The sequence below is a fragment of the Macrobrachium nipponense genome, chromosome 3 (genome assembly GCF_015104395.2).
Source record: "Macrobrachium nipponense isolate FS-2020 chromosome 3, ASM1510439v2, whole genome shotgun sequence".
Classification (NCBI taxonomy): Eukaryota; Metazoa; Arthropoda; class Malacostraca; order Decapoda; family Palaemonidae; genus Macrobrachium; species Macrobrachium nipponense.
In genome coordinates this window covers 85407594-85434545 of record NC_087202.1, presented here as the reverse complement: position 1 = coordinate 85434545, position 26952 = coordinate 85407594, and the positions used below count along the sequence as shown (strand labels likewise).

The 26952-nt window shown below is 42.9% G+C and overlaps 1 protein-coding gene across 1 annotated transcript in view; it reads left to right on the top strand.

Moving 5' to 3' along the window:
• LOC135221874 (dual specificity protein phosphatase 7-like) overlaps positions 1 to 26474 on the top strand; it is a 39595-nt gene extending 13121 nt beyond the window's left edge. The window contains exons 2-4 of the mRNA XM_064259832.1: positions 6788 to 7050; positions 14981 to 15116; positions 24114 to 26474. Coding sequence (XP_064115902.1) covers positions 6788 to 7050; positions 14981 to 15116; positions 24114 to 24439 — 725 coding nt within the window. The 3' untranslated portion in view covers positions 24440 to 26474. The remainder of the gene's footprint in view (positions 1 to 6787; positions 7051 to 14980; positions 15117 to 24113) is intronic.
• Positions 26475 to 26952: the final 478 nt, after the last annotated feature.

Below are 26952 nucleotides of genomic sequence, written 5' to 3'. Positions count from 1 at the left end.
CCCCATTATTCTCGCGACCAATTAATTATCGGGCGCTCTTCGATGATTATTATCGCCTGCAATGTTGTTTTGGACACAAGTTGAGTCACCGGCGATGAATCATATCATATATATGTTTTGACAATGATCTGGGCCACTCGCCCCCCCCCCCCCCCCCCTTTTGATGATGAGCTCTTCTTATTTTCGTTTTTTTTTTAATTCTTTTATAATATCAATGAACCTGTGTTTCACATGAAAGAGTCTTCGTTCTCAGAATGTGAGCCAGGGGATCCATCCCTGGCTGATGAACTGCTCTGTGCCTCCATGTCTCCTCCCCCAACCCCCTTCCCTCTCACACCTCACCTGGCTCGAATACTCTCTCTCTCTCTCTCTCTCTCTCTCTCTCTCTCGTTACAGCTATTTCGGCCCGGAGGCGGCAGAGGCCTACCTGCGTAGTACATTTAAACTGCGAGCCAGTCGTATTTATTTCAAGCCTTTTGGGATTTCTTCGTTAATACTTCTGGCATCTTCTGAGCACCTGGCGTGTGGATTCGATGGCTTTCAGCAGAAATATTTAGACTTTTAGTCTTGGGAGAACATGGTTTCTCACAGTGGAATTTAGGCCTAAGAAGCGATAAGTATTCCGAGCAAGTCTGCCGTGGGATGACATCCATTTGGATGGCCTCCTCGGAGGCCCTATAAGCTGTTGAAGTGATGGTCATTCCTTGGAATGTATTCTTTCGGCTTTCGTATATCTATCTGTACTTGAAGGTTTTTTTTCTCTCTCTCTTGTCTTCTTAGGCCTACGTCTCCTCCATTCATTGTGGCTCTTCATTCATTCGGATTTGCTTCCTCTCCTTCATGATTAGGCCTAAGGAGAAGAAAAAACCCATCCAGAATGTGGCCGTGATTAGGCTTACACATCTCTCTCTCTCTCTCTCTCTCTCTCTCTCTCTCTCTCTCTCTCTCTCTCTCTCTCTCTCTTTTAGGTATCTTTTTCCTTATGCAGTTTAGAAAGTTTAAGTATTAGTAAAAGTCATGTTAAGTGTGGTTTAGCCACAATTGTATTTAGATAAAGGTACACAATATTTCTTTCTATTTTCGGTTTCCGTAAATAACCTCAATTTCTCTGTGCTTGAATGATGCCTGTTAAAAGTATGATAGGGACCCCTCCCCCCCCCCTCACCCAACGTCCCGCCCCCAACACTAGTGTCACCAGATCTGCTGAGCAGGTCCAACAAGGTGTTGTGGAATCCATCTCTCTCTCCTCTCTCTCTCTCTCTCTCTCTCTCTCTCTCTCTCTCTCTCTCTCTTTCTTGTGATGCCACTCGTATAAATTTCTTTGATAATGGTTATGATGAAATCCTGAAATATATAATATATTTATATATATATATATAATATTATATATATTAATATATATATCTATAATATAACTCGAAATACACCGACCATGACACTCCCTCTTCTAACAAAGTTACGTCAACGAGATAACTTGATATAATTCTTTAGGGATGAAGCGTTGGGATAATCCCCTAGAGGGGATTATAGCCTCACCCAATCCCTCCCCACTTAGGTCAGTCACACTGATTGGGTCTTAAAGACCGCCATTGATCTCTCACGCCTCCAGTAACCCTTTTATTGTGGTAAGCGTGCCCTCGAGATTAGGATATTCGACCTCCTTCCATGGGGGAGGTAATCCTTTAATCCCTCATTTTGGTCCCTTTAAATTTACACCTTTGGTTCCGAACTCCTCCCTTTCCATAGCCGCCCTCTACCCACCCCCATCCCCACCCCCCACACTGCCAGGTGCTAAAAGCAGTTTGTAGAACACCTGTGTCGACATTTATACGTACTACGTTGGGTGTCCTCCTCTCTCTCTCTCTCTCTCTCTCTCTCTCTCTCTCTCTCTCTCTCTCTTATAAAAGTTTCCTCGTCGCCTAATATTTTTCCGGTTGAGGTTTTGATGTTTCTAGGTAGGGGACCCAAGTGGGCTTTTTGATGCCACGCCTACCGTAGAGTCGATTGCCTTTATTTAAAATATTGATTTATTTAGTTTTTTGTGAACCCCTATCGCCTGTTAATTTGGTCTAGTTACAGTTGATTAAAATTGTTGGCAGGAGTCTGTAGTCATTATTTGAGCGAGTAATAGTAAATACTCTTTGTTGTGTTATGCTCTACGAAACTCATCCCCCACAGGTAGCAAAAGCCTTGTTAACGAAAAAACACTGTATTTTCTATAATTGTCGACCGCCAAAATTGCCCCTCTGATGAGACCCCCCCAAGCCTCCATTTTCGTTTTTCACTCAGGAATGTTCGCTTGTCTTGCTAATATGAACCAGTCTCATTTAATCATTGCTATCGATGATTTGTGTCAGTATTGTTAGTTTAGAATTAGTGCCATTGGTAGATGTTGAGTACTAGTACTACTGCCATATATCTGGCTATAGTGCCATTGGTATATGTTGAGTACTATACTACTAGTACTAATGGTATGTATCTGGCTCTATTACCATTGGTAGATGACTATACTACTGCCATATATCTGGTGCTATAGTACCATTGGTATATGTTGAATACTAGCACTACTGGTACTATATATCTGGCTATAATCACAGTCGCTAATGGTAACATTTGACATTATTTCTGCGTATTATCGTCGTACTAAGCACGCAACTTCAACGTAACTGTACAGTCATTGCCCTCCCATTGCTTCAGTGGCGTGGTTGGTTTGGTGTTTGATTCTCACTTCGGTGGTCGCGGGTTCGATTCTCGGCCATTCCATTGAGGAGTGAGAGATGTGTATTTCTGGTGAGAAGTTCACTCTCGATGTGGTTCGGAAGTCACGTAAAGCCGTTGGTCCCGTTGCTGAATAACCACTGGTTCCATGCAACGTAAAAACACCATACAAACAAACAAACATTGCCCTCTCCCCCCTTCCCAGATCCCAGTCCAACCCCCCCCCCCCCCCCCCCCCCCCCCCACCCCCCCGAAGGCTGGCTGTATGGCGATCACAGCGCAGGTGTTGGCGATCGGTTTTGTCCAAATGCAGGCGTGTGGGAGGGACGGTGATGGTTAACATCCGCGTTCGTTAACCATCCATCGGTATCGCTGGCTAGAACAGTGTTCGCTGGTGGGGTTGAGTTAATGTTCTGTACATACAACAGCAGTATTTGACAGCTCAGTTGTGGTATATTTAGGTTGAGAGAGAGAGAGATTAAGCTGGTAACTTTTCTAACCGGAAATACACAGGTGAGTTATTTTTTGCCCAGTTTATCTTTTATTGGGGGTCAGGGAAAGCAGCTGTTGATATTTCACCTGCAATATCCGAATATAACGTAGATATAAATAACGACGTAGGTAGAGAATTAAAATAAAAATGTACACAACGAAAATTGACAGTTTCCTGGAAATCTATCTCTCTCTCTCCTCTCTCTCTCTCTCAGTAATTCTTGGTTTTCTCAGCTTTGCGGAACCATGTACTAAAGTACTAGTCGCAAGGCCACGATCCAAGTTGCCCCAAACAGGTGTTGGAAGGGGGCTGGGGGGTTAGGTGTGGGGGTAGGGGGTAGGTGCGAAGTGTAGACAAGGGACCGGATGCCTAGGTTCGTCACCCGACCTCCTAGGTGGCTCGTTGTGTCCCTCGTCTTGTCTTAATCGCCTTCGCATCAGGCATATCCGGAACATAGTTGCTACCTACGGAAGGCGAGACTACAGGAAAAAGACGACCGTCTGTGTCTGCTTTTCAACCCCCCCCCCCCCCTCTCCCTCCCTCCGCCCCCATTCACACACATTTCGTCGACGTCATCATCATCATCATCATCCTCGGCGGACGATCAGGCGTTGGTAACGCTGCTGCTGCTGCTGGCACCGCGATTCGTATGAATGGAGGGAAAAATCCAGCGGCGAGGTGGCGTAGGAATGGCGACCTTACGGCGCCAGGAGTTAAGGCTCGTTTCTGTCTGGTGGCAATTTTCAAACTCCGGGAGAGAGATGCGCCTTTGGAATTAGGATGGACTTGAGTGTATAACTGTGGATATTATTATTGTCAAGGTTTGGTTAAGTTTGTGTTTGTCCTGTGGGAGATCTTTTATTTTTATGTGCGTGTTAACTGGTCGATTTTACGGTTATTTTCATGGATGTTGTGTGTTAAACAATCACAACACATGAAACCAATAACGTAACGGGTATGAAAACGAGTGATACGTGATCCAAGGATACACTGAATGAAAAACTTCGAGAGAGAGAGAGAGAGAGAGAGAGAGAGATGAATCGAACCTGAAGAACTGGTATTGGCTTCGTGGAGAGAGAGAGAGAGAGAGAGAGTCACGGGCGTGTTGTCGGGTTTTGGGGGTGGTTAGGGGGTTGGTGGTGCTTGCCCCAGACCGGCCAAGCAAGACTAGTCCGTACCTCGAGTTGTTGGGTATCAAGTAATGGGTAATCTGTAACCTACCCCGCCCCCCACCCTCCCCAATTAACCCCTCCTTTCACATAACACCCCCCCCCCTCTCTCTCTCTCTCTCTCTCTCTCTCTCTCTCTCTCTCTCTCTCTCTCTCAAAACAGTCTCCCTTTTAGTTTGCTTTATAGCACGAAAAATGTGTATATTGTGTATAGATAGATGATAGTAAAGTTAAACACTATCCGTGTTCTAATATGTTGTAGGAAGCCCACTAAAATTTGGACAAAATTTAAAGTTTTTATGGAAGCTTTCGGAGAGTACATTCTCTCTCTCTTTCTACATGTATGATGATATGTTTAGTGATAATGTCATTGTAAAAAGGAGGCGTTAGCCTATTTGTACAGTGAGAATTTGCATCTCAAATTCCGAAGAAGAAGAAAAAGCTTAGTACCATACGAATGGTTTGAATCTCTCTCTCTCTCTCTCTCTCTCTCTCTCTCTCTCAAATACCTTATACTAATATCAAATTCTCCTTAGTCATCTTTATGTATATGTATAAGTCTCATGATTAAAAAAAAAAAATATTAACGAATCATCACATATTATCGAGGTCATTTAACCGGACAAGATTAACCTGAACCTTCTATTGCTGCGGCTATCACTACTATACTACGACGACTACTATACTACTACCTGCTACTGCCTGCACCTGCTCCCTCCTCCTGCTGGCTATCGGACGTGTAGGAATGTGGGCAATTATAACCGCTACATCCAGCAGACTTTTATACGCACGCTCGTATAGCGCTCTCAACACAACACACACACACGCGCACACACACACACACACACACACACACACACACACATATATATATATATATATATATATAGAATGTGTTCCAAATGTAGAAATAGCCTGTGATATATTTAATTCCTGAGGGGGCTATTTCAACATGAAACCCAAGTGTTCAGAGTTATTCACCGCACGTCTTGTTAACGACAGGGCGATTCTTGAATGAAGTGGTGCTTTTGCGTGTGTGTGTGTTCCCTTTTTTCGTTTCCAAGTAGTGGCAACAGTAATAAGATTATAGTAGTAGTAATAGTAGGTCACCAGACTGGTTTTGTATAGGCCTAAGTAAGGCTGGCCATGTTTCTGAATGGGTTATATGATCAGTGGAAGGGGAAGACGTTGCTCTCTCTCTCTCTCTCTCTCTCTCTCTCTCTCTCTCTCATTATTGTTAAAGATAACGACAATTCCGAGCAGGTACTCAATAATGAATATCGTATTGTTAGAAAGGTATATGGAGTTCTTCCTGCCCACGTTGGTTCGGTTAAAGGGACGGCAACGGGCTGGATGGGAGTTATGCGTGAATGGAAGGTTCTCCCCCCCCCCGCCCCCCCCCTCCCCTTCCCCTTGCCCAACCCCACGTCTCCTGTCCACGGCCCTTCCATCTCAAAGGCCGCAACAGTGGACGGTGGTTGGACGGAGATGCTGTAAATGTGATCGTTTTGAGGCCTCAGTATCATCGGGGACGGTACCGAAAAATCATGTCTACACTTCTTTGCGAAGAAGGGGGGAGGGGGGGGGTCCTGTGTTGTTGGCTGTGATGAGGGGGGCCCACGGGGAGGTTGTTACAGGAAGGAGGGAGGGAGGGTTTGTGATGGAATGTGTGGAGGGGGTGGCTTTTCATTCTTTGGTTGGTATTTTGAGTAATTTTAATTGTCAATGGTGCAGAAGTGTTTTGGAGGAAAATTCTACTTGTGTTAATGTAAGGAAACATTCGAGTTGATGTAAATGTAAGGGATATATATATATATATATATATATATATATATATATATATATATATATATATATTGTATATATATGCTATCTGATGTATAAAAGGGCCATTAAAACACTCTGGTTTAAAGCTAATGAGTATATTTCGGTGGACTGACTCCCACTCTTATCAAGTAGCGATTCACCAAGGCATATAGAAGGTAGTCAGTCCACCGAAATATAGTAGTGTCCACCTTTAAACCAGAGTATTTTAATGGGCCTTTGATACTTGAGACGTATCCTGTTTTAACAGAGAATGTATTTACATAGTGATTTAACATAAATCAAGAGTACATTAATTACTGTTTTTGAGTAGCCAGTATTAATTTTGTAAGTAATACTACAATTATTACCTAGTGTTTAAAAAAAATGTTTTAAAGCCTAGTTAATAATAATAATAATAATAATAATAATAATAATAAAAAATCCACGGTAATTTGTTAAATATTGTAGATACATATTTTTGTAATATTTTATAGCATCTTACTTATGTAAAAATGTAACATTTTTTCTAATAAAAGAGAGGTGCAGTTCCTGAGCAGCCCCGGCTAACATACAGTCTCTTTTATCTTTCCCGTTCCTGCAGGAGGCTTCGAGGAGTTCCGTTCGCGATTCCCCGAGTGGTGCGAGAGCGCGGTGCCCTCTGATCCTCCCATCGTCGGTCTCAAGAGCCTTAGAATAACTTGTCTGGAAGCCGAGGAGGAGGTCGAGGGCGCGTGCGACTCCAGCTTAGGGAGGGACACGCCCCTGGACGACCTCGGGTTCCCGGTGGAGATCCTTCCTCATTTATACCTGGGCAACGCGAAAAATTCCGGCGATAGAGACGCCCTCAATAGACATAAGATTCGGGTAAGTGTTCCCCTACTCCCCTTTGTCAGTATTTATTTATTTTGTTTATTACAGTTTTCCTTTTCCTGTGTAATATCTCTTCAGCATAGTAGATTCACATCAACAGTTCATTTGACGTCTAGGCCAGTCCCTTACGACGCTCCGGATTGGCTGTTGATAAGCCAATCACAAGACTGGAAACTCCCAGTCTCTCGAGAGAGTTCACATGGGTAGTATCTATGTTCCACCTCCCCTGAGGGCTACGTCTTTCAAAAGTATCCCTCAGGAGAGGTGGAACATACTACATTCTGCCTATGTGAACTCTCGAGAGAGACTGAGGAGAGTTTCCAGCCCTGTGGTTGGCTTATCAACAGCCAGTCAGGAGCGTCGTAAAGGACTGGCCTAGACATCAGAGGCACGGTTGATGTGAATCTACTATAGACACTATCGAAGGTGATTTGATCCACTTTGCTCTGTGGTATCCTGGTCTGTCTCATTCATAGAATATTAATGAACAATATTAGATCGTCTATCATTGTTCTCCGGTAGGGGGGATAGTGCCGTCAGTGGACCTCATGCGGTGCACTGTACGCATTACTTAAGGTTCTTTACAGCGAGCCTTCGTCCCCTAGCTGCAACCACTTTCGTTCCTTTTACTGTACCTCCTTTCATATTCTCTATCTTCATCTTACTTTCCACCTCTCCTAACACTTGATTCATGGTGCAAAGAATGTTAATGAACGATAGTGAACGATATTAGATCATCTGTCATTACTTTCGGTAGGGGGCTAGTGCTGTCAGTGGACCTCTAGCGGTGCTCTGTAGGCCCCTAGCTGTAACAACTTTCGTTCCTTTTACTGTACCTCCTTTCATATTCTCTTTCTTCCCTCTTTCATTCCACCCTCTTCTAGCAATTGATTCATAGTGCAGCTGCTTCGAGGGTTTCCTCCTGTTACACTTTTCAAACCTTTTACTGCCAATTTCCATTTCAGCGCTGAATGACCTCATAGGTCCCAGTGCTTGGCCTTTTGGCCTAAATTTATATTCAACTCGACTCTAGTCAGCTGTCAGTGCTTGAAATTTGCTATGGTCTAGAATTGACCGACTTTCTTTCAAATGCATTTACGTATTTGTCATATCTCTGTCAAGACCCTGCGACGCACTTAGTGTGAAATAACAGGTGTGTGTGTGTGTGTGTGGATCTTTTATATACATTATTTTGCGTGTCCATATCAGCAGTGTAGATACCTGTGCACTTACGCGTATGGAAATGACTGCAATAAACCCGAGTAAAACCATTCCCGCCAAAAAACGGCCATCCGGAAATGGCGCGCACCCCAGCTAGTGCTGCTGCTGCTGCTGCACGTAATTAGCGCCGGACTGTAAAGGACCTGGGGTGGGGGTGTGATTAAGGGAGAAGGGGAAGACCCGGGGAGGGAAATGTGGGCCGGGGCGGGATGGGTGGTGGGGAGGCAATGAAGACACTTGGAACGGAAATCCTTCACTTGGCACGTAATGCGAAAGTGATGGGTGACCTCGCAAAAAAAAAAAAAAAAAAAAAAAAAAATCTTTATACCGAAAACGGTAATGTTTTGGTGTAGTAGGTATCTATGTGGGTTTTGGGGGGGAGGGAGGGGGGGTTAAGAGATAGACGCCAATATCTGTCTGTCTGCCTTTTTTTTTTTTTTTTTTTTTTTTTTTTTTTTTTTTTTTTTTTTTTTTTTTTTTCTCTCCGAGGTGCTGGGCGCCATTGCAAAAACCATGAGGAGTTTCCGGTGTGTGGACCTCATTTTCCTTCCGAGGCAGCCAGCCTGCCTGGCAGCCTTCTGCGTCTTTCTTCCATGGGAGTGAGTCTCTGTCTACGTCTCCTTGTCCGGCGAAGACTTTTGGGTGCTTGTGGCGGTTTCCGCTTTTGGAGCTCACATCCGAAGTCCAGAATGTATGTTCTTAGCTTAATATAACTCTTGATGTAATTAGAAGTCCACGAAGTAATCGGTTCAACCATCATTCGCCACCTCGGCCAAGAAACAACGGATGGAAACTAGAACTGAAGAGATACACATCCCATTATGGGGGGGGGGGGGGGGTGGGGGGGGGGGGGGGGGGGGGGGGGGGGGGGACTTCTTCACATACAAGATATGTGACACGTGGAATAATAAACTGCCACCAGAAGTTGTAAGTAAACAGCAACAGTGTGGAAGAGATTAAAAAGAAAGCTAGACACAATCATTAGATAAGTGAGCACACGATGTCTCCTCTTAGGATGGACTAACGAGTCTTTGAGACATCCTAATCCTTGTGACTCTCTCTCTCTCTCTCTCTCTCTCTCTCTCTCTCTCTCTCCTGACCAAACTGTGATGATAGGGCCGTGATAATACGACCACTCAAACCGCCTGTGATAACAGCCTCTATCTTCCAGTGGCGAAAAAGGCAGCTCCTATTTATTGTTCTAAGGGGAAGATTGTTGGCTTATTTCATTTGGGACCTTTTGTTCTCCTGGTTCGGTGGCACATTTCGTGGACCCCATCGCTACTTTAGTGTGCAAATATTGATCCGTCATTAAGATTCGGAGGGCAACAACTTTCTTGTACGTTTGATTTCGTTCAATGTGGGCTGTTTGTACTTGATTTTTTTTTTTTTTTTTTTTTTTTACTGTTAAGGCAAATTTGATGTAGTCAGGGAAAACCATTATGATATGAAGTGCTGTGTTACGATGGTGGACGACACTGCCATACTTTCGACAGGATTGGAATAATTTCCTTTCTGTTAGGCAAATTTGATGTAGTCAGGGAAACCCATTTGGATATGAAGTGCTTTATTACGATAGTGGACGAAATTCTGCCATACTTGAGACTAAGGAGTAAAATGCACAATCACAAAATAGTAACGGTCTAGTAGCCATCCATCCATGCAATTCTATTTCTGTAGACGTTTAGAAAATTGCAATAATCAATAAGAGAGAGAGAGAGAGAGAGAGAGAGAGAGAGAGAGAGAGAGAGAGAGAGAGAGAGAGAGAGAGAGAGACTGACTCCCCGCCTGAAAACTGGCACGACGAGAGAGGTGCATGGAAACTGATCCTATTTAGTGGACCGCTTTATGGCAACACTTTGGGGTCCATGGTTACCGAAATTCCCAGCTTCGAGAGAGAGAGAGAGAGAGAGAGAGAGAGAGAAAATGTTGATATGCAGTATATTATTGATTGGGCGGCAGTGAAGAATTCTCATTTATTGATATTTATGTAATAATATGTCAATGAGAAGTGTTTGTGGGTACGTGCGCGAGAGAAATGGTGGGAAAGAATGTTAAAATGTGATAGTTTCGGCTCTGTGGCGTTTTCATTCATCTCTGGTCCCTTCTCGTGAGGATAGTACATTCTAGTACCACATCACCATGCTTATTTTTACGTGTTTTCGCCTTCCTAAATTGCACTCTTAATCCCCCTTTTGGCACCATTCTTGACGCCGCTCATCGACCCAACATTCTCTCTCTCTCTCTCTCTCTCTCTCTCTCTCTCTCTCTCTCTCTCTCTCTCTCTCTCTAGTACCTCCAAAACATTCCAAAGTACCTCTCCTCTCTAACCTCCACTACTCCATCACCCCCCCACCCCTTCCCTCCCTCTCCCCAAAGCTCCCAGCGCGACCCTCATACCTTCGTTCCCAGGGCTAACATGAGAGCATTTCATTCATGTTTTCTCTGTTTCTACCATTCATACAATGGATAACATTCTCTCTCTCTCTCTCTCTCCTCTCTCTCTCTCTCTGAAAGTACATTGACTCAGCTGTAGAATGTTTTTGCATATGTTACAGCAAGGAATGTGACTGTGTGATAAAAGTTGTATATATATATATATATATATATATATATATATATATATATATATATATATATGTTTATTGTTTATGGAATAGAACTATGACAGAGGACGTTTTCCTTCTTTGAATACTGCCATTATGAACGATATCGAACACTCAACCTGTATTCCTTCGACGAGAGAGAGAGAGAGAGAGAGAGAGAGAGAGAGAGAGAGAGAGAGAGAGAGTCATGCCGTCACCAAAAAACCGAAGTAATGCTGGAGCATAATTTCCGTAAAGAACAAGAGAGCTAGCTCACAGCTCCCCCACCACTATCGAGGTTGGGGTCTTATACAGTGATACCAACCCCTCTAACCCTACGCCCCCTACAGGAGACGAGAAATTACCCTACATAACTAAAAATGACCCAACATTCTGCGGCTATGATAATAAACCAATCTTTAGATTATGGTTTTATGCAATATCATGAATACTAATAAGCATATTGATCTAAACCTACCTTGTTACAATTACCCTACACTTGAAAATATTGCCCTGCTGTCTTAAGATTTTGCCCAGATTACCTTACGCGTAGGGCAATTACCCTACAGTTGGCAACACTGGTCTTATATAGGGCCAAGGACGCTGGGCCAAGCTATATTGTGCTTTAAGGTCGCATCGTCGAGAGGCCATCGGGATGCTTTGGGATGCTTTTACCTTGGCTTGCCTTGGAAGGAGCCTGGTGGCTGTGAGCGACTCCCTCTGGGGGCAGGGTGGGTGTGTATAGGAGGAATGGGGGGGTGGGTGGAGGTCCTGAAGACTTGATTGTTTGGATGTTGAGGCCGGGGGAAGAGAATGGAGATAGATAGATAGATAGCAGGTTGAAGTCTTGATTTAATAGATACTGCAAGAAAAACAGGGTCTTTGTAATATAGTATAGTACGTGATGTCATACACGGAATTTTAAACTATTTATGTAACTCTCACTCTCTCTCTCTCTCTCCTCCCTCTCTCTCTCCTTCCTTCCCGTCATCTCCTCTCTCTCTCTCTCTGGAAAGTGGTTTACTTGTACGTCTTCTTGACGCTGAAGTGAGCATCGATAATCTTGTGTACAGATGTACATGAATACGCTCATGTGTATACACAAGCATGCGCGACTACACACACACACCGTCTTTGGTGCATAACGGAGTATCAAGTGATTTCTCACTGCCGTAAGTTACAAGAAAAAACATATAGATAACTTGAAATTATCACCGAGATATATATGTTTAGTTGGTATTGTGTTCAGTTAGAACAAGCTGCTAACTCTAGGTTTTTTTTTTTTCCTTTTTTTTTTTTACGGTAAGGTCGAAAATCCAAACAGTGCTTCGTGGCACACTCATGGCCAAACCTACCTCCATTCATTCTTTCACCAACACCGAGTTGTACAATTCATTGCTAGGACCGAGAGAGTTCTTATGGCCTAATATGGCACCTCTCGTAGTCCTCCTCCCACTCCCTCTCCCCCTTACCGGACCCCCACCACCCCCACATCCCAAAGCCCCCCCCACCCCCCCATCCCTCGAGTACACGCTCACACTTAGGTATACGTGCTCTTATTCCATCCATCCCCACCACCCCCCTTCCCCCGGCTCATAGTCTCTCTCTCTCTCTCTCTCTCTCTCTCTCTCTCTCTCTCTCTCTCTTGCCTCATTCATAAATTCTGGACATTCATTCTCAAGGCTTGCTGCTCTGCTAGCTGCTTGTTTATAGGCTCTTTTAAAGGGGTGGAGGTGTGATCTCGGCGAATTTTTTGTAGTTTGGGCTCATTTCTTGGACGCCATTGGAATACGCCTGGTATTATAACACACCCGCACACACACATATATAGTGTGTGTGTTCAGCGACTAGGTCTAGCTTCGTAGCAGACAAGAGTTGGACGTGCGACGATTACTGTATAGTTTTTCATTTTTTGCTGTTTTAAATGTACTAAGTTTAGTATTTCGAGTGTAGTAGGTGGTTTGACTCACTTTTCCTGTTAGCTATCATTGTTTTTTAGTGATGAAGGAAGTGAGTCCAATGTTCTTGTGATTAAGTTCGTTAGTCTAATGTTATTGTGATGAAGTAAGGTAGTCTGAAATGCTCTTGCTTCTCCACAATATGCTGTGCTCTCTCTCTCCTCCCTCCTACCCCCTCCCCCTCCTACCCCCTCCCCCTCCCCGTTATGCCAGCCCAGCAGAGGGACGGACTGGCTGGATATGTCCGCCGTCATCCATCCCCCGTGGTGTGGTGTGTGCATTCATTCTCGCCGAGTCATTTATGTGGTCTGCTCAATTATTCATCTGTGACCGCTGGGCAGGCCGAGGTACTCATTCATTATGCATAACCATCCCGCTCATTCATCCGCTTCGCCTTGTAGCTGCTGCTGGTGCTGCTGCTCTGTGTTGATATATAGGTATGGTTGTTTGAATGCAGGCAGCACTGTGTATGGGTTGCCGTTTTTTCTTTTTCCCGTTTACGGGCAGGGATGCTTCATGTCAGTTTTGGTTGCTGCCTTTTGCATTATGTTCTCCGTGGACTTTTAAGGGGATTGTTTGATGATCATTTCGATGGATTGCGTCATAAACACGCACATAGTACTACATACACATACATACTGCTCAGCGCACTGCTTGCTGGTACTAGGGCGACGGTGCTGCATTCTTCTTTGGTAAGGACGCTTTTTGTGTGTGTGTGTGTTTCAGTCATCGAACAAACCATCTCGGGGTCTTAAGGATGTTCCATTCCCCCCCACCCATTTCCTTTTTGCTTCGCTAATTGCTTCGTCGAAAGCTTTTTTCCTTTTTATCTCTAGTACAAGTTTTGTTTATATTTCTCATTTGGTTTCCTGTTGCGAACGTTTCTCTCGTATTTTTTTTTCTTTTTCCTATTTCTGTAATCGAATGTTTTTATTATTATTATTGTTATTATTTATATATTCCCTTGTGTGAGACATGTCTTTGTTACTCCTGCCCTATTTTTCTAACTAGAATTTACAAGCTGTTAGTCTCTCTCTCTCTCTCTCTCTCTCTCTCTCTCTCTCTCTCTCTCTCTCTCTCTCTCTCTCTCGGACTCAGTGAACCGAGTCAATGTCACGTCGCCACATCACCGTTTTCATCAATGCCTTTGAGTGTTTGTTATGCTTCAGATGATATTCTCTTCAATGAATCTCTCTCTCTCTCTCTCTCTCTCTCTCTCTCTCTCTCTCTCTCTCTCTCTCTCGGTATGTCTCTCCGCTGTTGCCTTCTGATCCATTCTTGCAATCAGATGACATTTCATTCGGTTGTTTGTGTGTGTGTTTGTTTGTTTGTTTTTTTACGTGTTTTCTTAAGTGCAATTGTTAGTTGTTCTTACTTCCGTTCATTTTGGTTCTTATTTATCTACGTACTGGGTTGGCAGCATTGTTTTTGTTTCCGGTTAATCGGCCGATTAATCGCTTTTAATCGGTGGAATGTGGTTACCGTCACACCTGCTCTCTCTCTCTCTCTCTCTCTCTCTCTCTCTCTCTCTCTCTCTCTCTCTCTCTCATTGGTCAGTATTTTAAAGCTATCGGGTTAGGCTTGTAAGCGAGTCACTTGATATGAGAGAGAGAGAGAGAGAGAGAGAGAGAGAGGTTGGAAGCACACAGGCAGACAAGACAGGCAGGCAAGTTTTACTTCGTCGGCTCTTACTGATATCTCACTCGTAATGCAGCTGTATTGATGTTGTCCCAGAATGGCGTTAATACAATAAACGTTAGTTTTTTTGTTTTTTTCGTTTGTGAACCGATTAATACTGCTATCGTAGTTCAGCTTAAGCCAGACTTCAAAAGACTTATACTGAGTAATACTGAGTAAACGGCTACTATTTTCTTGTAACGAGACTTTAGGTTCCCTTTTATAAATATATAAGTAAACAGCTACTATTGTCTTGTAAGGAAGCGTTGTTTAAGTTCCCTTTTATAAATAAATAAATAAATACAGACTATAATGTGTTGGGTTTCAGGAACTTGAGCAATTATGATTATATAAGTATGCATCTTCAGCGTATTACCCGAGAATGCTGAGGACATTGTATTATTATTATTATTATTATTATTATTATTATTATTATTATTATTATTATTATTAACAGTTCTTCTTTCTTCCTCCCTTGCACAGTACATAATCAACGTGACGCCCAACCTACCCAATGTGTTCGAAGAGTGTGGTAGTTACAAGTACATGCAAATCCCCATAGCCGACCATTGGAGCCAAAACCTCGCTTCGTTTTTTCCCAAAGCCATCCAGTTTATAGGTGAGTTTATTTTTATTATTTATTATTATTATTATTATTATTATTATTATTATTATTATTATTATTATTATTATTATTATTATTATTATAGTTGTTGTTGTCGCCTGCGTCATGGACTGCAGTAGCTATGAATGATAAGTGGATATATATATATATGTGTGTGTGTGTGTGTGTGTGCGCGTGTGTGTGCGTGGGCGTGTGCGTGTGCATGTGTGTGTGTGTGTGTACTGTACGTAACCGTATGTATGTGGTAAATTATATTACAACAGAACACCGGATATATTAGACTTGATTCTCTAGTGTACGTGCATTTTCTTTGCTGGGGCGTCAAGAGAGAGAGAGAGAGAGAACTTGGTTTCCTGTCGATAACAATGTGAATGAAATGGTGTAATATCTCTTGTCTGCATTGTGTCGTGCGTCTCTCTCGAGTTATCGTCGTCTTCATTAAAAGTAAGACGCATATTGTTATGTTAAAGTTGGAGGAGAGATAAAACGGTGGTGTGTCTCGTATCTTATCTCGGAAGACAGTGTCTTGTCTTTTTTTTATTATTTATTATTTTTTTATACTTTATCAGAGGTTATTAGGGTTCAGTTTTTCGTAATGGTTCGAAACTTTTCGTATGGTATCGTGGCTTGTTTTTATGGATGACGTGTTTATTTTAACGTAGAGGTTTTTAAAATAATATATATATGATTTTTTGGTCTGATGTTGGTATACGCTATAATTCTGTAGCTGTCACAGAATCGTTGATTGTCATTTTAGCAAGGTTATTTATGTTAACAATCGGAAAGTTCATAATAGTAAGAACAGTAGTTTTCTGATGATCATCCTTTGACCAGACCACACTAGTAAGGTATTGCAAGGCCTGCGCAGGCAGCCTGCGATAGTCGAACTGGACCTTCATTATCGTAGCTGTAACATCATTAGACAACCTTATTGAAAATAGGTTGTAGTAGCAAGGCTTCCTCCCCCCCCCCTACCACGTCCTCGACCCTCATTTTGGGGGCAGGAAGTATGCTGTATTCTCCTCAAGGTTGTTTGAATGTGTGTGTGTTGTGTGGTGTGTCAGCTTGCAACAGAGACCCGACACACTTCTTCACCAAACCCAACTTCTTGAAGCTGATTATATTAAAACACGTGACTGATAAGGCCGAGCGTTTTTATTGGCGAGTAGGAATGCGTTAATACTAGAGTGGATATATGAATTTTTTTGTGGCTGTTTCTTTTGTTTTGTGATCGTGACTTGTGTCCTTCTTTCTTGGGCCTGAGAGCGTGTTATTTGCAGCTTCCTACAACGCATCCTATCTCGACTTTTGCTATCACAGCAGTCTCATTCCCTAGCAGGACTTCTTGACGATGCTGCCTCCTCTATGTTCCCACGAGATAATTATTATTTTATTTTTCCTTTAAAAAAAAACTGGGCGGAAAACACACAACACGAGAGATCCTTTTACAACCCACGAGTGTCGTGTCTTGTGTATCCTACTTCCCACAGCGTTTAGGAGGAGGCGGCCCAAGGTAGTGGGTGGTGATTGGGATGAGGCCTTTGAGAGATAGGGAGGGGTGGGGACGGGGGAAGGACAAGAGGAATGTGAAGAGGGAAGGAAGACCAAGGAACAACCTCCTTGAGGAAAACGACGCTTCTCTTGGGGGTCCTGTCTGCGAAGTAAGTAGCCTCCTGAAGAATCTATCTATCTGCTTGTGTTGTGCCCTGATCTTGTCGGTACAGGATGGTGTTTCCGGTAGCGATATCTACTCTCTCTCTCTCTCTCTCTCTCTCTCTCTCTCTCTCTCTCTCCGTCCGTCTTGGAGCAAGACGAGGTCTTGTGTTGGACGACTTGAATTTTTTTTCATCAACTAAAAATGATCCAGTGAATTATTATGTTATATATATATATATATTCTAATATATATTATTATATATAATACTAATATATCTATATATATATATATATATTCGTTTTCCCCATGTCACCCATAGTTTCATGGTAGAAGTCCGGTTGTCCAACCAACGCAGAAGACAAAATTAATATGAACACTTTTATTCAACTTTTTTTTTCTTTTAGCTGATAGGTAAGGTGGGTGAAAGAAAAGTGAGGGTAGTCAACTTCGGGAATGACATTTGTCTCATGAAATAATGTTAGGCTACTGATATGCCACTGTGTTTATGAAAACTTATGTTTACGAAAGTAGTATCCTGTGTGATTCCCATATACACTCTCTCTCTCTCTCTCTCTCTCTCTCTCTCTCTCTCTCTCTCTCTCTCTCTCTCTCTCTCTCAGAATGGCACGTTTTTGGCTTTTGTGATTGAGATTTGTATTTACAACTTTGGAACCCCTAAGTTGTAACCTTGTTTAGCAGAATAGAAAAAATAAGAGGGTGGTTATTCTTGTTTGTTTGTTTGTGTGAAAGGGCGGCGAGGGGGGGGGGGGCTGACTGGCTGGCATTCCCATTAGTATTACGCATATATGTGTATCTCCTTCGTTACTTGGGAAAACCTCCAAGTGCGTCTCATCGCTGTAGCAAGAAACTTACGCCATGACAGACAACAATCCCCACAAACAGTGTGAATGAATGAATGAGAGAGAGAGAGAGAGAGAGGTAGGTTCCATTCATTCAATAGATGTTCCTCATTATAACCCAAAGAGAAACGCCAGATGCCATCGTCACAGTCGTCGTGCGTTACTGTGTCGTAGTCGTATCGTTGTAAATCATCAAGGCTAAGTCGGCCTCTAGAGAGGTTGAGAGACCACCACTATTTTAGGATCTTGTCTTAATAGGGTACTGAAGATGTCTAGTCAGAACATCATCAAGATTACCAGCCCAGGAATATCAGAGTCCTTATCCTGCTAATTCAATTCCCCCTCTGGCTCCATCTCCCACCCGGGGGCAAGGTTGTTTGGGCAAGACCTCCTCCCTCCTCCCTTACCAAACACAACTGACACGTCCATGAGGGTTATGGAGTTGTCGCCTTTTTTCTTTTTCTACCGAGCCACCTTCATTTCGCCCAGCGCCGGAAGTGCGGTTTCTATTGAGAGCCTTTTTAAGGAAGGGTGGGGGACTGGGGGCTGGCTGTCGGTGGGAGGGTGGGGGGTTGCTGGAGCGGGGTGTTGTGAGGGGGGGGGGGCGGGTTGGAACTTGGAGGGAGGCTGCGTCCTTTATCCACAGTGACAGTCATATTCTGCTGTGCCATCGCAGATGAAAGATGAATGGAGCGAGATCCTCTCTCTCTCTCTCTCTCTCTCTCGTGAATGAAGGGAGGTTATTATTATTTTTTCATACGACCATCAATCAACTGTTATTTTCTTATCCCTTATAATATAATAATTATACGTAATTTTATCTCTGCTATTATTTTCATCCCAAATGTATACTTATCTAGAAGTTATCCGTACAGCCACCCCAACTCTCTCTCTCTCTCTCTCTCTCTCAACTCCGAAACTCCCATTACAAAATTCATCTACGTGGTATTAGAGAAACCATATGGCTAGCGTATAGCGTGGAATGGACGGGGGCCAGTGGGTCTTTTCGCATTTCCCTGTTTTGTGATTCCTTCCCTTTTATCACGCTGCTTGATTCATCCCCCTTCCCCTCCATCCCACCTTCTTCTCCCTTTCCCCAGCTTCTTCTACCTCTTGAGAATGCGCATGATTCTCTGTTCCCCTCCCCCCCCCCTCTCTCTCTCTCTCTCTCTCTCTCTGTTATCGGACCCTTGCTCTTGACTTAATGGATCCAATTCGATGTGTCAAGACTGTCCGCTGGTGTGAATGTGACTGATGCACAGTATTTAAAGGAAGAGAGAGAGAGAACTCACTATTTTTTCAAGTTCATATCTCGTCTTGCGTAAACGTCGCAGTTGTGAGATGGACCACGTTGTGGTTTCATAGTATTTTTTTTTTTTTTTTTTTAAGTAAGTGGTCAGGGTTTGGCCGCTTTCCCCTAGGCCTATGGTATATTCTAGGCGGCTTCCTTCCCTCCTCCTTGAAAGACGTTGGCAATAACGGAAGTCGCGAAAGGGAATGAAAGGAGGAGGAGGAGGATTGAACGAAAGTTATGAGAAAATCCGTTGAATGTGGACGGAGAGCGGAAGTGTTGCCGACAGCGTGGGTTGTTAATTTCCTCCTCCTCCTCTTCTTCCTCCATCCCTCCCTCCCTCCCACTTTTCTCCCGCCTGTTTGCTTTATTCTCGTTGATTTTGTTGCATGTTTGTGGTTTTCTTCTTTAGTAGTCCTTTTACGTTTTTTTTCCACATTCAGTTGATCTGCATTTGGCTGCATCCCATTCAGCAGAGCCAAGCTACCGTCAGATCTCATTTTTGTTTGGTACCGATTTCCTTTAAAAACAAAACAATGGTTTTGCAACCAACCAGCATCGGTCTACTGAAAAACATCACCATACTTCGGAGATGTTTACGTTGTTGCCTTTACTCCCGTATCTATCCTTTGGTTTATATACCACGTAATGGTGTTAAAAGTTGTTTTGGCTTTGGTTTTAGTAAGAATTCTGTTGATTTTATTGCAATTGGTTTGTTGTTGACTTGGAAAGGTTTGTCGAATTCTCTTGTATACAAATAGTACTTATTCTGGACCAGGGCGGACCTGGAAGTTATATTAGGTTAAATCAGCGTTTGTCATCTTTGCTATATGAAATGTCTAGCCTTCCAGAATTATCCCGGGTTAGTACTTTGTTGAGATAACCACGTGAGCGAGAGAGCTTCCAGTCAAGAGACCACCACCGTCTTTATCCATTCTCTCTCTCTCTCTCTCCTTACCTCGAACTTCCGTTCCACACTTAACGAATTCCTTCAGATGTTTTGAGGGTTGGTTTGGGGATGGGTGGGGATTGGGGTTAGACGTTATGGAGATGGGAAACGGTTCCTTCTCTCTCTCTCTCTCTCTCTCTCTCTCGAGGCGGAAGTTATCTCGTCTAATATTTCCTACTTTTTCGCTTCATTAATTTTTCTCTATCATCCGGTCTTCGTCTGGTGGCCAGATCTACTTTTCTGGATGCTGGAAAGTTACACATACAAGAACACATTGTGTGTGTTTGAAAGAGAGAGAGAGAGAGAGAGAGAGAGAGAGAGAGAGAGAGAGAGAGAGAGAGAGAGAGAATCATGATATCTACATTCTTACCTGTCTTCCCAGCTTTTTGTTCAACCTCATCCACCCACATTCCTGACATTGTAAAGCAGTAGGAGGCCTGGATCTCTCTCTCTCTCTCTCTCTCTCTCTCTCTCTCTCTCTCTCTCTCTCTCTCTCTCACACACACACACACATTGTGAAGCAGAAGGAGGCCTCTCTCTCTCTCTCTCTCTCTCTCTCTCTCTCTCTCTCTCTCTCTCTCTCTCTCTCTGCTAAAATGATAGCAGTGATCACGTTCGTGGCAGATTAGATTTAATCTAATGAGGGATCAGATTAATTAATTTTTTTTGCTAAGTTTCTAGTTATAAAGCTAATATTTTCCATAAGAATAACTATTATTATTATTATATTATTATTATTATTATTATTTTTTTTTTTTTTTTTTTTTTTTGTTTACTTTCGTTTATTGATGGTAAAAAGTTAAGAAGCAGCCGCCGTATTAGTAGTATTATAGTAGTACTCAGCAGTGGCAGTACTATTATTATTATTATTATTCACTTTCGTTTATTGATGGTAAAAAGTTGAGAAGCAGCAGCAGTAGTAGTACTATTAGTAGTATTAGTAGTACTACTTAGAACAGCAGTGGCATTACTATTGCTATTATAGTAGTGATATTTTTACCCAACCCATGGCTTCATCACTAATCGTAGTACCAATTTGAACATTAACAGAAGCAGTATTAGTACAAGTAACAGTAGCATTAGCAGTGTGTGTGAGGCCAGTAGTATAGTAGCATGTTAGTAGCAGTAGGGATGATGCCATTCGTATCTCCCCGAACTTAACCTCCCACTTCCGTTCTCGGTTGGCACTCACTGGCTGCCTAGCTCAGTAGTGCCCTCCCTACCGGTCCTTCCCCTACCCACCCTGCAAAACTCCTACCCATCGCCCACTCCCCCCAACTCCCGAAGATAGTATACCTTAGTAGCTGTTGTCCACTCCATTCCCGACTCCCCACATCTCCGCCTGAAGGTCTGGCCTGCTCCATACCTAAAGCGTTTTCGTCGGTTGTATGTCATGATTATATATATATATATATGTGTGTGTGTGTGTGTGTGTGTGTGTGTGTGTGTGTGTGTGTGTGTGTGTGACTGGTAAAAATGTTCTGTTACAACAGAATTCCATCTAATAATAGGAGCCATTAAAAACGCCAAAATACAGAAAATAAGTACTATATTTTTCAGAGACTGCTCTCTCTCTCTCTCTCTCTCTCTCTCTCTCTCTCTCTCTCTTCTCTCTCTCTCTCTCTCTCTCTCTCTCTCTCTCTCTCTTCAGGTAGGTATTGAATAAGAGAGAGAGAGAGAGAGAGAGAGCAGTCTCTGAAATATAGTACTAACTTTCTGTATTCTAATGTACAGACCTTGCTATGTCTTTGAACACATTAATGTGTTCCTGACTTTATACGCCAAAAAAAAAAAAGGTTTCTTTAATTACTGCGAGTTTTACTGACACAGTTGACGTCCGGCTAAAGAACTTTTTACCTTCTCCGTGTCACTTTGATGATGCTCGCCTTTGAAGGTTTGGGTACCACCCGAGGGCACAGGTGTTGGGTATGGGGGTGGGGGGAAGTGAGTGCCAGGTGACGGAGAAAGGGGGTTAACAGTGCCAAGATAGTAAGGAGGGGGGAGAGAGAAGAGGGCTACCTTAGACGAGTCTAAGGTGGAGTTGGTATCTGGTGACCTGTAGTACTATGTATGCGTGCTTCCTCACCCCGTTGTGTGCGTGTATATATATATATATATATATCTAGATATATATATATATATCTATATATATATATATATATATATTATATGTATATATGTATGTATGTATGTATGTATGTATGTATGTATGTATGTATGTAAAATCTCCATAGCCGTTGTGGGAGTGACCCTGTGGATGTGGGCGGAATTTTGACGCCATCTTATTTCCTTTTAGTTTTTTTGGTTGGGGGGGGGGGGTGGTGGGGGGACAAGAGGAGGTTTTTTTTCTCGTTGTGTTATGGCGCACGTGTCTATGGGGCTGGGTTTTTTTTTCCCTCTGTTTTTTTTTCTGCATCGGTATGCTGTTTAGCTTTTGGTGTGAACCGTTTAGAATAGAGAGTTTCTTTCCTACAGAGACAAGAATCTCTCTCTCTCTCTCTCTCTCTCTCTCTCTCTCTCTCTCTCTCTCTCTCTCTGAAGTATGAAGACTTTTTAATTATATATTTCGAAAGCATTGGCCTATTGTCGTTTTACACCATCTAGCATCATCCTTTTGGCGACATCTACACCTCATGATGTTCACCTAAGCGTCTGCTTCTCCTTTGAAGTACCTGCCGCATAAACCTTCCTTGATAATCCTGTCTTAATCCTTTCCCTCGCCGCCCCCCCCCCCCCCCTTCCCTCATCCTCTTGTCCTCACATTACGGTCTAGGTATACGGTCTATACCTAGACCGAGCGTACGATATGTGATATGGCTCCTCGGCGAAATATTACTGCGAATGCTAACGTGGACAGCCTCTTCTTTCTTTCTTTCAGTCTCATTAAAGACGTACTGTGATGGGGGAGTAGTGGTGTTGTCTTCGGTTTTGCTGGGGGGGTGGGTGGGAATGGGGTTGGACTAGGACTAGGAGCGGTGGATGTGTTGCGTTCTCTCTCTCTCTCTCTCTCTCTCTCTCTCTCTCTCTCACTGCGGTTTCAACTACTGGGGTACCCGCTGAGCAGCAGTGAGCACGAGACCCGGATGTGTGTGTGTGACGTCATGGAGGGCATCTCTCTTTACATTTCAGGAGTAACGTAAGAAGTTGGGAATATTTCTTCTTCTTCTTCTTCTTCTTCTTCTTCTTCTTAGGACTGGCGAGGAGCCAAGAGCCTCCTCCTCCTGTCTCTCTGCGGTTTCTTGGCCGAAAATGAGAAAGGGATGAATGAGTAGAACCGGAGAGGTGCGGTTTTCCAGACCGAAAAAATGAAAATGGAAAACGTGTATTGGCGCATATTTTTTTTTTTTTTTCGTTTTTTTTTTTTCAATAGGATCCCAGAGAGAGAGAGAGAGAGAGAGAGGAGGGGGAGAGAAGAGAGAGGAGACGAGGAGAGAGAGAGAGAGGTTTTCACACCGAAAGTCGAAGTATAAACGAAGTGATTAATGTTATTTAATGCTTAAGTTAGTCTTCACTTCTTTTTTTTGGTGGATGATATGATTACGTTGAGTGAGTGGTTTGCATCGTGGAGCATGAGCCTGTTGTCATGTATAGTATGTTGGTTTGCCATTGATTTTTTTATTATGCTAAGGTGAATTTTGATATATGAAATCATTACTATACCTATATACCTCTCTGTTGTATTGATAAGAGGAATAATTTATAACCATGTTAGTAAACTGAAGCCATGTTTACCTCTTTTTGTATATTGATAAGAGGAATATAATTATTAGTTTTTTTTATTGATAAGAGGAATAATTAATATTTTTATATATAGATAAGAGGAATTATTAATATTTTTATATATTTATAAGAGGTATAGTTAATGTTTTTTTATATTGATAAGAGGAATATAATTAATTTTTTTTATATTGATAAGAGGAATAATTAATATTTTTATTTTATTTATTGATAAGAGGAATAAATAATAACTATGTTAATAAACACGAAGGAATGTTTACCTTTATTTTTTTTAAATTGATAAGAAGAATAATTAGTATTTTTATATATTGATAAAAGAAATAATATTATATATATAGATATATATTGATTAGAGGAATAATTAGTAACTATGTTAATAAACACGAAGCAATGTTTGTCTCTATTTTTTAAATATTGATAAGAGGAGTTGCCTCATTCACTCACTCACTGCCTGACTGACCCGACTGACTCGTGCCCTTCTTGTTCTGTCCCGCAGAGGAGGCTCGTGAAGCCGGCGTCGGGGTGTTGGTCCACTGCCTGGCAGGCATCTCCCGCTCTGTCACCATCACCGTCGCCTACCTCATGTACAAGAAGAAGCTCAACCTGGAGGAGGCGTACGAGTACGTCCGCGTGAAGAAGGCCAACATCGCGCCCAACTTCAACTTCATGGGCCAACTCCAAGACTTCCAGCAGCAGCTCAACCTGTCGCCCCACAAGTGCCAGTGCGTCTCCTCCTCCGAGTGCCGCTGCCGGCACCTCCATTTCCTCACGCCCGCCCGCACCTCGCCCGACTCCGGCATCGAGTTCGACCGGTTCTCATGAGGGCTGACCCCCGCTGCCTCGACGCCCGTAGGTGGTAGACCACGTCTCGCGCTCGAGTCCCCTCTGCCGAGTGTGGTGATGCCGCCTGCGGGGGCGGAGGCAACGGCCGCCTCCTCCTCCTCCTCTTTCTCCTCCAGCCTCGCCGCCACCGCCGCCACCTCGCCCTCCGTCTCCGTCGTATGCTGTTCCGCCAGTCCGTCGTCGTATTCGTCTTCGACGTCGTCCTTTCCGTCATGCCTTTGCTTCTCGCTGTCTCCCGCAGCAGCGTCATCGTCATCATCCCTCCTTCATCACCCTCATCACCACCATTTTCATCACCACCACCACCACCACCATCTGGGACTGACGATCGAACGACCCGAGGACGAGGAAGACGAAGGGGAAGGAGGAGGAGGAGGAGGAACAGGAGGAGATTCGGAGAAGGAACGGGAGGTGGAGGAGGAAGAAAGAAGAAGAGAACAAAAGGAGGAAGAGGACGAAGGATTAGAAAAGGAAAGAGAGAGAGGCGAAGAGGAGGAGGAGGAGGGAGGAGGAGGATGAGGTGGGAGGAACGCCAGCCCCACCCCCCACTGGATTCACCTTCATTCCGAGAGGAGAGATTCGTCATTTCAATATATTCCTCCAAAGTGCCAAAGTGACGAAGGTGAAGATGGAGAGCTGATGCTGCCTCGTCTCTCTCTCTCTCTCTCTCTCTCTCTCTCTCTCTCTCTCTCTCTCTCTCTCTCTCTCTCTCTCTCCGTTCGGAGGTGTCCGGACAGACGCCTGGTTGGCTCGCAAGAGTCGTGAACGCTGAGGTGAGAAAAAAAATATACAAAAATGTCAAAAAAAAAATAAATGAAACGGAAGATTGAAACAAGACACAGGATGAGTAAAGGGAGAAAGTAGAGAAGCAGAAGAAGGAGGAGGAGGAGGATCCTATAAAAATGATAACCTCTACTACGGTTATTATCTCTCACCTTTAAATTAAAAATAAAATAAAAAATAACGTCCAGGTACAAATTTATTCTACGAGTGATCTCGATTTTCTTTCTGGGATTAAAAAAAAAAAAGCTGGATAGGAAACCCCGTCTTCGTTGGTGGTGGTGGTGGTATACGTGAGTCAGTCGCCATCCATTATTCGGGAGTGTCGACTGGAGTGTGCATGGAAATGATGGAGTTTCTGGACAGTGAAGTGACATTTCTTCGATTTTTTGTACTCCAATAAATGCGTTCTTGTGTTCATAGTTCACGAGAAAGAACAACGTACAGGAATCCGTACAATTTAGTATATACACTTGATGAACACAACTCCCCTTTTATGGCTTCTCCATCCATCATGATTTTGGAAAAAAATAAACATCAACAACAACATCCTTCTGTCCCCATTATGGAATCCTGAAGCCAGCTCCTTAGCCCTGCCAACTCCCCCCCAAATCCCTCCTCCCCCTCCCCCTCCCCTCCCCCCACCACACCAGCCGTCGCCCTACGTATAGACATTTTTAAAAAAAAAAAGTGAAAATATTCACAGGACAAAAAAAATTGAAAATGAAAAAAAAATTATAGGTGCGGATGTGATTTTTTATAACGTTGCAGATGAGTCATTTTTCTTAATAAAAGAGAAAAAATAAGACTTGTTGTTATTAGTGAAATATATATATATATAGCTGCTGGGTTTCCTAATCGTCGTGCATCATTAGAAGAAGACGGTCGAACTTTCTGCAAACCAGCGAAAGTGATCTGAAATTTTCGAGTGGGAAAAAAAAAAGGAAATTATCCCACCGGGGAAAAAAAGGAAATTTTCCCACTGTGGGAAGGAGGGAAAGAAACTGATTTCAACCACAATTGTTATTTATCGAGGTATCATTCATGTGTGATCAACTAGAACAAAACAAAAAATAAAAATAAGTTCGTTGGGACATACGAAGTGATGGTTCGTGATTGTGAGAAAGTCAGATGGAGGCGCTGAATGACCCCCTCAAAAAAAGTGTCAGAGCGCTGGAAGTTTTTTTAAAACTTTTTATATATTACATATATATATATACACATATATAAAATGGGACAGATCTTCTTTTACCGTTTTCTACTATTTTCATACAAGCCCAGTGATGGAGCAAATGAATCCGAAACTAATAATAGATCCCTTTTTGCGCTCGGAGTCACGAATGGTGGCTTTTTTTTTTTCTTTTTTTTTATAAGGCAATGAGATTTTAAAATCAAGGTTCAAGGAATAATAAATGTATTTAGATCATGTTTTTATAATGGAAGTGTACTTAGTCATTATTATTATTATAATTATTATTATTATTATTATTATTATCATTATTATTATCATCATTATTATTTATTATTATTGTAAATGTTAGCTGGTCGTCGGAGTGTTTTGAAATGGAAGCCAAGCAAGGAAGCAAGCTTAACAAGCTAACAAAACAAACAAACAAAAAAACAACGCTCAACAGATAGCGGAGAACGACTCGTCGGGAATTCATAAATATTTGACTGTCGCCAATCTCTGGATGCAAGACCCCACCTCATCT